This window comes from Osmerus mordax, chromosome 5, assembly GCF_038355195.1.
Source record: "Osmerus mordax isolate fOsmMor3 chromosome 5, fOsmMor3.pri, whole genome shotgun sequence".
In the NCBI taxonomy this organism is placed as follows: Eukaryota; Metazoa; Chordata; class Actinopteri; order Osmeriformes; family Osmeridae; genus Osmerus; species Osmerus mordax.
Genome location: NC_090054.1, coordinates 6,822,238 through 6,835,423, shown reverse-complemented (window position 1 = coordinate 6,835,423; position 13,186 = coordinate 6,822,238). Strand labels below are relative to the sequence as shown.

Below are 13,186 nucleotides of genomic sequence, written 5' to 3'. Positions count from 1 at the left end.
TTACTGAACTTTGTGTAATCCATGTCTGGGAATGGCTCAATTGGCTGAGATGTTGTGCTGGTAAGCAAAGGGTTGTACGTTCAAAACCAGTCATTGGTATAGTTTTTATTTTTTATTCTAACAAAACGGTTTCTAGTCTTCCGATCAATCCTCCGGTTGTAAAACTTAGCAATGCGTGTTTATTTGAGCCCATCACAACACTCTGGTCATCTGTTTAGCGAGACTGTGTAAACCACTGCAAAACAAGCCAGTAGCTAGCTACTTGTAGTCTACGCATGGTAGAGATAACTCTAATGGTTATCTCTAATGAAGTAAATTGATTGTTCAGGTGGATCCCTTGCCTGTTGCACAAATTCATTTCAGTAACCCGGAAGTCAGGTGGCTGAGCGGTTAGGGAGTTGGGCTAGTAATCTGAAGGTTACCGGTTCGATTCCTGGCTCTGCCAAATGACGGTGTGTCCTTGGGCAAGGCACTTCACCCTACTTGCCTCAGGGGGAATGTCCCTGTACTTACTGTAAGTCGCTCTGGATAAGAGCGTCTGCTAAATGTAAATGTAACCTAAGCCAGGACACATTCCCACTGATGCTAGGCATGATTTAAAATTCCCTTCCATGACAAGTTATGGCACTCCAAACAACCTGTTTAAAAAACCATGAGAAAGTTATTCTTTACAGCAGCAACCCAGTCATCGCCGTTGTCCCGTTTTTATAGGAAATGTACAAGCAGTTTCAACTTAGGCTGAATCTAACAACGCTTACCACAGGAGAAACAGCTTACTTTTTTATACAGTAGCTGAACATGACAATATTCAACACTGAGAATAGCTCAATGGGCTGGGGTGGTGACCTGTAAAGTATCAGGTTGTAGGTTGGAATCCAGCCATAGTCTTTTGGCCTGTCATAATTTTGATTATCTGTTTAGCTAAACAGGATGACATCATTCTGAAATACCATGCACAATTTCATGCAATTTCACCTTGAAATGTCAACCATTTCTTAACCTTTGTTCCAAAGATGACCAAAGCTAATACTCTGCCCTTTCTATTCATACAATCTCAACAGTTGGTGTGTAGCAGAGAGGATAGAGGGACTGACTTTTGTAACCTTATGCTCATGAGTTCAAATCCCCATTCAGCCTGTTGTTGGCCAAACATTAAGTAGTTTTGCTCCCTTGTTGTCCAACTCTCGATCTTCTACAGTGTACATGTTTATAATATTTTGCCATTTTGCGGAGGAACCCGCATCGCTGCTTGCAGCTATATTTATTATTATTATTAATCTTCTCCTTGCGCCACAATAACTCAACATGTTATTGGTAACACATTTTCTAATTTGGCACATTGATACTACATCCAAGTGGGTACCCCCACACCAAATATGGGACACCTTTGACTGTAGGGGGCGCCACAGGCCACGCCCTAAAGTCCGATTATCAAAGTGATGGCATTTCCACTCCATTGCTCCAATTCTTCTGAAACTTGGTGTACATGCCTCATTTCCCATGGGGAACAAAAAAGCCTCAAGGACCCATAAGGTCCGCCGTGATGGATTTTCCTGTACAGTGATAATTTGGGAAAACCTTCAAAATTCCTCTTCTCTTGAAACAAAGTTCCAATTGATTTGAAATTTTGAACAGATGTATCATGGATGTATCTAAAAACGTTACTTAAGACAGTCGAATCAAATACAAAATGGCTGAAAGGAGTGTACTTATGTAAATGTCCACATTGCCTCAATATGTTTGTGTCACTAAATCAAATGTAATTTTGAATTATGGTTTTTCAAACCTAATAGGGTTCAAGATGACATCACTCTGAAGTACCATAAACAATTTTACCTTGGTATGTCAAAATATGATTGAATTAGAGCTGTTTCAACCTTGGCTGAATCTAACAATGCTTACCACAGGAGAAACAGCTTGCTTTTTCATACAGTAACTGAACATGACAATACTCAACACTAAGAATAGCTCAATGGGCTGGAACGGTGACCTGCAAAGTAGAAGGTCGTAGGTTTGAATCCAGCCACAGTGTTTGAGCCTGTCTTAAATTTGAATATCTGTTTAGTTAAACAGGATGACATCGTTCTGAAGTACCAAGCGCAATTTCACCTTGATATGTCAAAAGATCATTGAATTACAGCTCTTTAAACTTTGGCCGAATCGAACAATCCGTGCTACAGGAGAAACGGCTTCCTTTTTTTGTACAGTAACTGACCATGTATTCTCATCCTTGAGGGTAGCTTAATGGGTTGAAACGGTGTCCTACAAAGTGCAAGGTCACAGGTTCGAATCTTCTTTGAATCAGTCTTTTGGCCTGTCATAATTTTGATTACTTGTTTAGTTAAACAGGCAGACATTCTGAAATACCATGCGCAATTTCAGCTTGAAATGTCAACTGTTTCTTAACCTTTGACCCAAAGCTGACCAAAAACTAATACTCATCACGCAGTCGGAGCACAGCTAGATAATCAGCGTCATCACCCTCGGGTACCCAGCATGCAGTGCGGCATGTCAAAAAACGCAAAGAGTTGTGGAAAATACAGTTAGGTCCATAAGTATTTGGACATTGACACAATTTTCATCATTTTGGCTCTGTATACCACCACAATGGATTTGAAATGAAACAATCAAGATGTGCTTTAAGTGCAGACTTTCAGCTTTAATTTCAGGGTATTTACATCCAAATCAGGTGAACGGTGTAGGAATTACAATACATTTTATATGTGGCCCCCCCCTTTTTAAGGGACCAAAAGTAATTGGACAATTGGCTGCTCAGCTGTTCCATGGCCAGGTGTATGTTATTCCCTCATAAAGGGAGTTCGTTATTTCATTGACAAGGAGCAGATAAAATGTCTAGAGTTAATTTCAAGTATGGTATTTGTGTTTGGAATCTGTTGCTGTCAACTCTCAATATGAAGTCCAAAGAGCTGTCACCATCAGTGAAGCAAGCCATCGTTAGGCTGAAAAATCAAAACAAACCTATCAGAGAGATAGCAAAAACATTAGGTGTGGCCAAATCAACTGTTTGGTACATTCTTAAAAAGAAAGAACACACTGGTGAGCTCAGCAACACCAAAAGACCCGGAAGACCACGGAAAACAACTGTGGTGGATGACAGAAGAATTCTTGGTGAAGAAAAACCCCTTCACAACAGTTGGCCAGATCAAGAACACTCTCCAGGAGGTAGGCGTATCTGTGTCAAAGTCAACAATTAAGAGAAGACTTCACCAGAGTAAATACAGAGGGTTCACCACAAGATGTAAACCATTGGTGAGTCTCAAAAACAGGAAGACCAGATTAGAGTTTGCCAAAAAACATCTAAAAGAGCCTGTACAGTTCTGGAACAACATCCTATGGACAGGTGAGACCAAGATCAACTTGTACCAGAATGATGGGAAGAGAAGAGTATGGAGAAGGGAAGGAACTGCTCATGATCCAAAGCATACCACCTCATCAGTGAAGCATGGTGGAGGTAGTGTTATGGCGTGGGCATGTATGGCTGCCAATGGAACTGGTTCCCTTGTATTTATCGATGATGTGACTGCTGACAAAAGCAGTAGGATGAATTCTGAAGTGTTTCGGGCAATATTATCTGCTCAGATTCAGCCAAATGCTTCAGAACTCATAGGACGGCGCTTCACAGTGCAGATGGACAATGACCCGAAGCATACTGCGAAAGCAACCAAAGAGTTTTTTAAGGCAAAGAAGTGGAATGTTCTGCAATGGCCAAGTCAATCACCTGACCTAAATCCAATTGAGCATGCATTTCACTTACTAAAGACAAAACTGAAGGGAAAATGCCCCAAGAACAAGCAGGAACTGAAGACAGTTGCAGTAGAGGCCTGGCAGAGCATCACCAGGGACGAAACCCAGCGTCTGGTGATGTCTATGGGTTCCAGACTTCAGGCTGTCATTGACTGCAAAGGATTTGCAACCAAGTATTAAAAGTGACAATTAGATTTATGATTATGTTAGTTTGTCCTATTATTTTTGGTCCCTTAAAAAGGGGGGGGCCACATATAAAATGTAGAAAATGCTAGAGAGGTTGACTTTGACACAGATACGCCTACCTCCTGGAGAGTGTTCTTGATCTGGCCAACTGTTGTGAAGGGGTTTTTCTTCACCAAGAATTCTTCTGTCATCCACCACAGTTGTTTTCCGTGGTCTTCCGGGTCTTTTGGTGTTGCTGAGCTCACAAGTGTGTTCTTTCTTATTAAGAATGTACCAAACAGTTGATTTGGCCACACCTAATGTTTTTGCTATCTCTCTGATAGGTTTGTTTTGATTTTTCAGCCTAACGATGGCTTGCTTCACTGATGGTGACAGCTCTTTGGACTTCATATTGAGAGTTGACAGCAACAGATTCCAAACACAAATACCATACTTGAAATTAACTCTAGACCTTTTATCTGCTCCTTGTCAATGAAATAACGAACTCCCTTTATGAGGGAATAACATACACCTGGCCATGGAACAGCTGAGCAGCCAATTGTCCAATTACTTTTGGTCCCTTAAAAAGGGGGGGGCCACATATAAAATGTATTGTAATTCCTACACCGTTCACCTGATTTGGATGTAAATACCCAGAAATTAAAGCTGAAAGTCTGCACTTAAAGCACATCTTGATTGTTTCATTTCAAATCCATTGTGGTGGTATACAGAGCCAAAACTGATGAAAATTGTGTCAATGTCCAAATACTTATGGACCTAACTGTACTTGTCGGTGTTATTTTTTCATTCGAATTTGGATGGGTAGTTAATAACACATTATTCTGTGGTGTGGCGAACTTAAAACTCGTTTTCATGTCCACTTTATAGGATCTTTAACACATTTATCCAATCGGTGCCTCCATAGTTAAAAAGTAAAAATGACAAGGGGATTAATATTTTCCTTGTTTTCTGTGATTCCTACGTTTCATTGGTTCATTGCATGCCACTTCCTATCACCACCGAACAGAGACACAGAGCAACAATTACTTTATGAAAGTGAGATGAGACACATTATTAAAGGAAGTGTGTGTAGTTTATGAACTCTTACCGCTAGCGCTCTCTCACTTGATCTTTGACTTCCACAGTTTTGGCTAATAATGTTGCTTGGCTTTCTACCTAGTGCCAGCTAGAAAAAACAACGTTCAAGCCTTTTTTTGTCTTTCCCCTTCTCTTAAAATATTTTTATGATGATTATTTACTCTTTCTTTCTATATTCGTGAGAATAAAAAATTGAAAGCTTCCTAACTAATGATGCAAAGTACGTAGCTAGCTAACTAGTGCTGCCTGCTGGTTGTTCCCTCCCGGCCTTATACCGGAACACGTGTTAAGTGCGCGTAGCGCCCATCGAGGGGGTTGTTCGCTGTTGCCTGCTGCGCCTGTGTTCTTGCTGCAGTCGCCTGCCGATGCATGCAGAGCTCTGTTTACCTACACCTCCACTCTCCCCACACACTCTCCCCACACACTCTCCTCATCCGTGCTGTTTCCCTCTCTCCCAGCGCAGGCCACCACGAGGCAGAAATGCGGCAAGACCGCAGTGAGGTTTAGAAGTAGCCCTAAATCCCGCCAACCGCGACCAATACATTTTCACCCGCGACACTGTTTTCAAAGTAACCCAATTTGGCTAGAAAACACGGATATGGCAACCCTGTTGACTAGGGGTGTAACAATATATCGTGAAACAATATATTGCTTAACAAAAAAATTACAATATGTATCGTAGAGTTATGGCAATATTTTTACAATATGATGTCCATTTGATCCTATTGGTTGAGCTACCAGCACGCGATCTACACTGCACCTCCGTCATGCGTGCATTCATTGCATTCACAGAAATCGCTTGAACTGAGTGAACTAAATTGTATGTACAACAAAGAAAATTATTCCAAATGTTTAATGTTTTGGAAAAAATCTGTTAATTGAATTTGTTTTATAAAAACATTTCAAAATATCGTGATGCGTATTGTATCGTACACCCAGTATTGTGATACGTATCGAATCGTGAGCTGAGTGTATCGTTACACCACTACTGTTGACACATGGGGGCACCTGTAATATTTGACCACTGGGCCTTCCATAAATAACACCTGCCTGTACGCACGCCTAGATATCAAATAGTTAGATGGCATATATCAAGTTTAGTGTACACTACATGCCCGCGCTGTGCACATGTCTTCTAAATACGTATGCACATTGTCAGCGCAACACCTACGTGACATGTGTAATGCCTGTGTGTCCATTGTAAGTGTGTGTAAATTGCTTGCATGCGTTCAGAGGTTTGATATCATCGCACACGCATATGCAGGCACTAGTGAGCCCTTTGCATATAAACCAGTGACAAGTATTACACCCCAAAGTATGCATGCATCTGCATGTGTATCTCTGCATGTGTGTGTGTGTGCATGCGTGTGTGTGTGTGAGGGTACAGTGTGTCTGGTTTGACAGCCTGTTCCGCCTTTAATGATGCTGCGGCTCAGTGCACAGCACCTGGGGAGTCATGTGATACTGCTGCCAGAGCTGGGGAGTGTTACTGTTGAGTTGATTAGCCTAGAGTGGAGACAAAGGGATGGCTGTTTCCTCACAGTTCCAGGGACTCTGCTGGGGCTCATCCAATTGACAAAGACCCTGTTAATAGTGAGCGTCAGCTTTAATCTGACCAATAACTGACTGACTGACAGACTGACTAACTGCCTCCACCAGTACGTACACATGCTGAACAAACACAAACACACAGAGTTTTCTACTTTAGCATCTGGTTTGCTGTATGATTGTCTAATGTGAATTCCCCCTATCTTTTCTCACTGCCCCCACTCTCTCACCCATTCTCCTCTCTCTACCCCGCATTTTCTCATCCGTATTCTCCCTCCCTCCCTCCACCTCTCACCCAGGCAACAGATGAGGACTCTCCTCCCAACAACTTCCTCATCTACACCATCACGTCAGCATCAGCCTTCCGCAGTTACTTCAGCATTATTATGGTGGAGGGCTACGCTGGTCAGCACACAAAGTCACATACATACGGATACACAGACACACACATGGGCACACACGTACATACTCATACTGAAACACATGCACATACTAATGCAGAAAAACCCTTGCCTGTTTAAACTGTTCTCTCCCTCCCCTCTTTCTCCTTTTCTCTCTCTCTCTTTTTCTCTCCTCTCCAGTGATCGTTGTAAACAGTCCTCTAGACTATGAAAAGGTCCCAGAGGGAATCATCTACTTGACGGTGATGGCCAGAGACGGCGGGAACCCGTCTCTCAACAGCAGCGTCTCTGTCACCATTGAGCTGTTTGTCAGTACACAACAACCCTTTATGCTGTTCAGGGGTTCATCCATCTCTGCTTAGTAGTAGCCAGAGGAGATCCAGGATAGTGGGGGGTCCATGACAGCACGGAGGGGAAAGACAGTCTGAGTCTTTTTTTCACGCTCACCCTCTCTTGCTCACCTCTCTCTTTCTCTCACCCTTGCACTATTTCTCTCCTCCATTTCTCTCTCGCTCTTATCACTCCCTTTCTGTCCCTCACTCTCAGGGCCTCATGTACTAACGCTTTTGCGCCCACTTCAGCGCCCATTTGTTTAGCAATTTGTGCGTAAAAGCATGGCGAGGTATGTACAAACATGCCGCACTGAGGTAAAAGCGCAGACTGCCTGTCGCGGGAACTGGAAATGACAAATTGCACTTTTCCGTGTCATGCATATGCATTCACGGGAGGGTCATGGGGAAAGTGGGAGTTTCCCATAAAGAGATGGGAGGGGATGCGTAAAGTGCGCCTAATTTTGTATTCCGCGGTATGTACAAAAACGCCTGTGAAAGTGCGCCTCTATTTTGCGGTGAATATTCTGCGCCTCTTAAAAGCAGGTGTAAACCTGGATGCATGCGGGTTCCCTCGCATATGCCTCCTGGTGAAATGACAGCAGTAATCCGAGCAAGACGAAGACATAGGCCGAGGAGACAATCTGAAAGGATTTTTGCCCCAAGGATCACACTTTTTCAGTTGAGTATTTTTTGTTGAACACAAAATCATTTTGCATTACAGATTAAGCAGCCATGCAATATTACAGTTACTGGAATTTCGGTCCAGATAGCATTTTTTTGTGTCGGTTTGGAATTCCGGCCTTGTATAATATTTAAATTTGCTGTTACCTCAACAAGCACCTGAACAAGCATATCAATTTAATTATCACTAAATGAGTCAGTTGGCTGAGCGGTGAGGGAGTCGGGTTAGTAATCCGAAGGTTGCCAGTTCGATTCCCGGTCATGCCAACTGACGTTGTGTCCTTGGGCAAGGCACTTCACCCTACTTGCCTCGGGGGAATGTCCCTGTACTTACTGTAAGTCGCTCTGGATAAGAGCGTCTACTAAATGTAAAATGTAATGTAAATCTTTGTTTTCGCTGTTTTGACTTTGGTGGCTGATAGAATGATAGATAGGCCATGATAGAAAGAGAGAAGGAGGCCCATTCAATTGCACGTTTAAATGCTCGCAATTTACGGTATAGTGGGCGGAGAAAGGCGATGATTACCCGATGAACTGCAGGTTTCGTAAATACGACTTAAACTGAAGTATCACAGCGTGCGCAATCTGCGGGTTGGCCATGGCGCTAATAACACTACGTTTGCAAATGTATGTACATGAGGCCCTCAGTGTATCTCCTTTCTCCTTATATCTCCTCCATCTCTCTTTCCCTTTCCCGCATGTAGACTCAGACCACCACATGAGGTAAAGATTGTAAGGCATCTTCATAGTTAAGTCTGCTCCAGCACAGTGCCTAGACATAGTGTCTAGTAGGAGCCTCCTCTCTCTCCCTGGCCGTGAAAGGGTCAACACTTCACTCACCAGGGGGTCTCACAATTTAGAGTTTAATTGTATTTGCTGAATATTTGTTTTAAACCTCTTCTGTTTTTTGGGCACACCCTCTATCTTTCTTTCTCTTTATCTCTCTCTCTCGCTTTGTAGGATGAAAATGATAACCCCCCTACTTTCAGCCAGCAGTCCTACATCGTCAAAATCTCAGAGAATATTATTGCAGGTGAGTCAGGGTCATTGTGGGAGACATTCTGGGGGATGGGTATGGCTCAGTGGTACTGGACTGTAGATTAAGAGTTCACAGATGCAAATCTCTCTCTGGACACCACTACGGATAAAAGCTTCTGCTAAATGAATGCATTACATTACATTCTGGGGAAATGGTGGCAGCTATGACATGAGAGCTTCTCCTCGGAAAGGGAAACATAAGCATCTTTTGCCTTCTCTAACATGTTGAACTGTCTGGGGTTCTAGTGGGTAAAGCACACCCAGAGGCGTCGTTAACTCAAAGCTTCAAATCATCTTTAATATTATCATATTCACTTATATCTTTTTCAGTTATTTGTGACAGTTTTTATTTGCTTTCATCTCTCGTCCTGGTTGTTTTTGCTTCTTTTCTTTGACTGTAATTTTTTTAGTTTACAGCGAGAGGTTTACAAATGTATGGACATGCATTTATTCAGAGCAGAATATTTTCTCAAACAATAGATTTGTTTCCAAAGGTTTGGGGGGGGGGGGGTAACGGATCCCAGTCTCCCCCCCTCCTCCTCTCCTTTACCGCCTGCCTGCTTCGGTATTGATCAGGGCTGTGCCAACTGTGGGCCATGCCAAACAAGATGATTATCCTCTAATCCTTAAACCCACTCAATGCCACTCAGTCATTGCTGGAGGGGCCGGATGGATTGGATCTGTTTTTAGAACCAGGACTGTCTCTCCACACCTCCTCTGTCTATCTTCCACATCTCTCTCTCTCTCTCTCCTTCCCTTTGACTCTGGATTTCCCTCTATCTTTCCCCCCTTCACTCACTCTCACTCTCGCTCTCACTCCTCCTGTTTCCCTCTTACACTATTTCTCTTTCCCTCCACCTTTCCCTCCCTTCACTCACCATCTATACTCTCCCTCCCTCCCTCTCTCCCACAGGGGCCACGGTGGTGTTTGTGAATGCCACAGATTTAGATGCCTCACGGGAGTTTGGACAGGCTTCACTCATCTACTCCCTGGAGGGCTCCTCCCAGTTCCGCCTCAATGCACGCTCAGGTTGGCGTATGTGTGTGCACGTGTGTTTATGCATGTGTGTGTGTGTTTTCTCATCTTTGCAGTTGACAGTATGTGTCATTGTTAGTGACAAAAACATTTGTGTGTGTGTGTTCCAGGAGAGATCACCACAACAGCCTTGCTTGACAAAGAGGTGAAGTCAGAGTACATCCTCATTGTCAGGGCTGTAGATGGAGGGGTGGGGCCACTACAGAAGACAGGCATTGCCACGGTAACCTGATGCCTCTACCAAATCTCCTCCACTGTCTATAAACAGCTCCTGAAATAATGTTCTCTCTCTTCCTCCTCTCTTTTTTCTCTCTCTCTTTTTGCCCTCTCCCTCTAACTCTTTCATTCTCTCTCTCTCAGGCTAAGCCTTTCCCCTCTAACTCTTTTGCTCTCCTTTTCACTCTCGCTCTCTCCTCTCTGTGTATCCATCTCATTAGTGCAGACACTTACTTTAAGATTAATCCTCATTACAGAAAATGAAACTTAAATGATTCCACTGTTTTGTGTTCTTTGGTTTCTTCAGGTGAACATCACCCTCCTGGATATCAATGACAACGCCCCCGTCTGGGTGGATGAGCCGTACGATGCCAATGTGGTGGAGATGAGCCCCGTCAATACCGACGTCATTTCGGTGAGTGCTACTCCATCTCCACAGCTTGAACTTTGACTCCCGATAAGCCCTTGTTGAATCAGAAACCCCTGAAGATTTTCTCTGTCCTCATTCGGTTCCATAAAGCCAGTTCAACGTAGTTGGAACTCAGTTTCTATGGCAACTTATGCTTCGAAACTAGCCTGGTCCGGGGCTGGCTAGCTGTCAGGCTTACTGTGCGTGTTCACTGCAGAGATGCGAATCGCTTGCCATCGCTTGCCTTCCCACAGTGTACCACACTTGGGGGGGTGTCAGACAGATTAATGCAGAGTTGGGGTTCTCTAAAGTCACTGTTGTCGTTTGTATAACGTCATGGCAAAGTGTGCAGACTTGGGTTTACGTACTTGCAATATCTATCAAAATACAACTTTTACACACGTTAAGTAAAATCCGATACGCGGCTAGATGTAGCATCATTTTATCTACTGCACAAAATGTTAGTTTTTTACACCTTTTTTAGGCCGAGTGAAATATTAAATGTTACGCCACCCGGGCACTCAAGGTAACCGTTCATGTGCCGGTCGTGTGCCGGCTGGAATAAAGAGTTGTCTATGGTCCCTGTTGTATTTCTTGAGACTTCGGTGTTTACGCTCATTAGGGTTAGGTTAGGTAACCCCAACCCTTTGAAAACTGTTTAATAGACAAACACGTTGACATGTGTAAAAACGTTTTATTATATTACTCGAAGTCTCTGCTAATCTGTCGATACGACTAGGGAGTCCCAGACGGGCTAGCTAGCTAGTTACCACAGAACAAAGTTACGTAATGTGACGAGACTGAATTTAAAAGTAAAAAAAACAAACACCAGGAGCAACCCTGCGCGTTCCATCATTCTTTTTGTTAATGTCTCTGTGCGAAAACAGAGACGGATCGAACAGGACTGGGTACGCAGCCACACAGACGATTAGTTTCTCCTCCATCTTGAAACTGAAAGCTAGAAATGTTTACCATGGTTGCTACGAGAAACAAGAAAACAATCCGATTGGCCATCGCTAGCGAAAATCGCTCCTCATTTGCATAAAGTTGAGCAAATCTCAACTGGAATCGCTTGGATCGCGTCACATAGCTACCCACCACGCAAGCGATTCGCCTGGCTCCATTGAAAATGAATGGAAAGCATGTCGTCGCTCGCATCGCTGCATTGGAAACGCACCGTTACAGTGTGTGTCCACTGCAGCGACGCGAATCGCTTGCCATCGCTCGCCTTCCCACAGTTCACCACGCTCGGGGCCGTTTCAAACAGATTAATGTAAAATGTAGTTCTCTAAAGTCACTGTTGTAGTTGTCATGGCCAAGTGTGCAGACTTGGGTTTACATACTCGCAACATCGATCAAAATACAACTTGTATACAAAATACAAAACTGTTTAATAGACATAAACGTTGACATGTGTAAAAAACGTTTTATTATATTACTCAAAGTCTGCTAATCTGTCGATACGATAGGGAGTTCCAGCCGGGCTAGCTAGCTACTGTAGTTACCACAGAACGAAGTTACGTAATGTGACTAGACTGAATTTGAAAGTACAAGCACCAACAACTTCGGTAACCTTGCGCCATGCAACGTTTTTTATTAACATCTCTGTACGAATACAGCTATGTATCGTACAGGACTGGGTAAGCAGCCACACAAACGATTAGTTTCTCCTCCACCTTGAAACCTAGAAAGCTAGAAATGTTCACCATGGTTGCTACGTTACGAGAAACCGATTGGCCATCGCTAGGGAAAATCGCTCCTCATTTGCATCAAGTTGAGAAAATCTCAACTCGGTCGCGTCGCTACCCACAATGCACCACGCAAGCGATTCGCCTTGCTCCATTGAAAATGAATGGAAAACATGTTTTCGCTCGCATCGCGTCGCTGCAGTGGACTGAAGGATTCATATATCTATGTGTCTATTCCAATATGTAATGATAGTATTCAATGACACAAATCTGTGTTCTAGAAAGAGTGGTCTGGAGTCGCAGAGGTCCCATAATATCAGCTTTAATGCAGCAGTTGGAAATCAACAAGTACAGAGCTCTGGGGTTGTCTACATTTCCCTACCCGCAACAGAGTTTGGGCTGGTTCACGAAGTCCAACTGGCTATCTTTCCCTGCCCCAGCATATAATATACAGTGCAATTAAAACAGAAAGATGAAAAGAGGGTTGAGCTTGTTCTCTCGTGCATCAGGGAGTTGTTCTTGCCTCCGCGTCCCACCTGCTCGGGTGCCATCTCCACCCAGATCCAAGGTTGTTTCTGAAACTGAAAAGATAGAGACACAAAGAACAGCCTGCTTCCCACACTCAGTGTGAGACCCAATGTTTAAGCCTGAGCACACTTCTAAGTTTCATAACTTTAATAAGCACAATGCATAACTTTAATAAGCACAATACATAACTTTAAGACATGCCTCCTTCATAAATCCTGTTGTTATATTCACTCGTGCACAGTGCCCGTGATGCATTCAGTGCTTAAAATGCCACACATATT

At 43.4% G+C, this 13,186-nt stretch overlaps 1 protein-coding gene across 3 annotated transcripts in view; it reads left to right on the top strand.

Annotated features, from left to right (window-relative positions):
* cdh23 (cadherin-related 23) overlaps nucleotides 1–13,186 on the top strand; it is a 361,974-nt gene that overhangs the window by 200,189 nt on the left and 148,599 nt on the right. For all 3 annotated transcript variants that reach the window (XM_067235776.1, XM_067235778.1, XM_067235777.1), the window contains exons 15-20: nucleotides 6,876–6,981; nucleotides 7,158–7,285; nucleotides 8,951–9,023; nucleotides 9,942–10,058; nucleotides 10,175–10,287; nucleotides 10,588–10,695. In XM_067235776.1, the coding sequence (XP_067091877.1) occupies nucleotides 6,876–6,981; nucleotides 7,158–7,285; nucleotides 8,951–9,023; nucleotides 9,942–10,058; nucleotides 10,175–10,287; nucleotides 10,588–10,695 (645 nt within the window). The remainder of the gene's footprint in view (nucleotides 1–6,875; nucleotides 6,982–7,157; nucleotides 7,286–8,950; nucleotides 9,024–9,941; nucleotides 10,059–10,174; nucleotides 10,288–10,587; nucleotides 10,696–13,186) is intronic.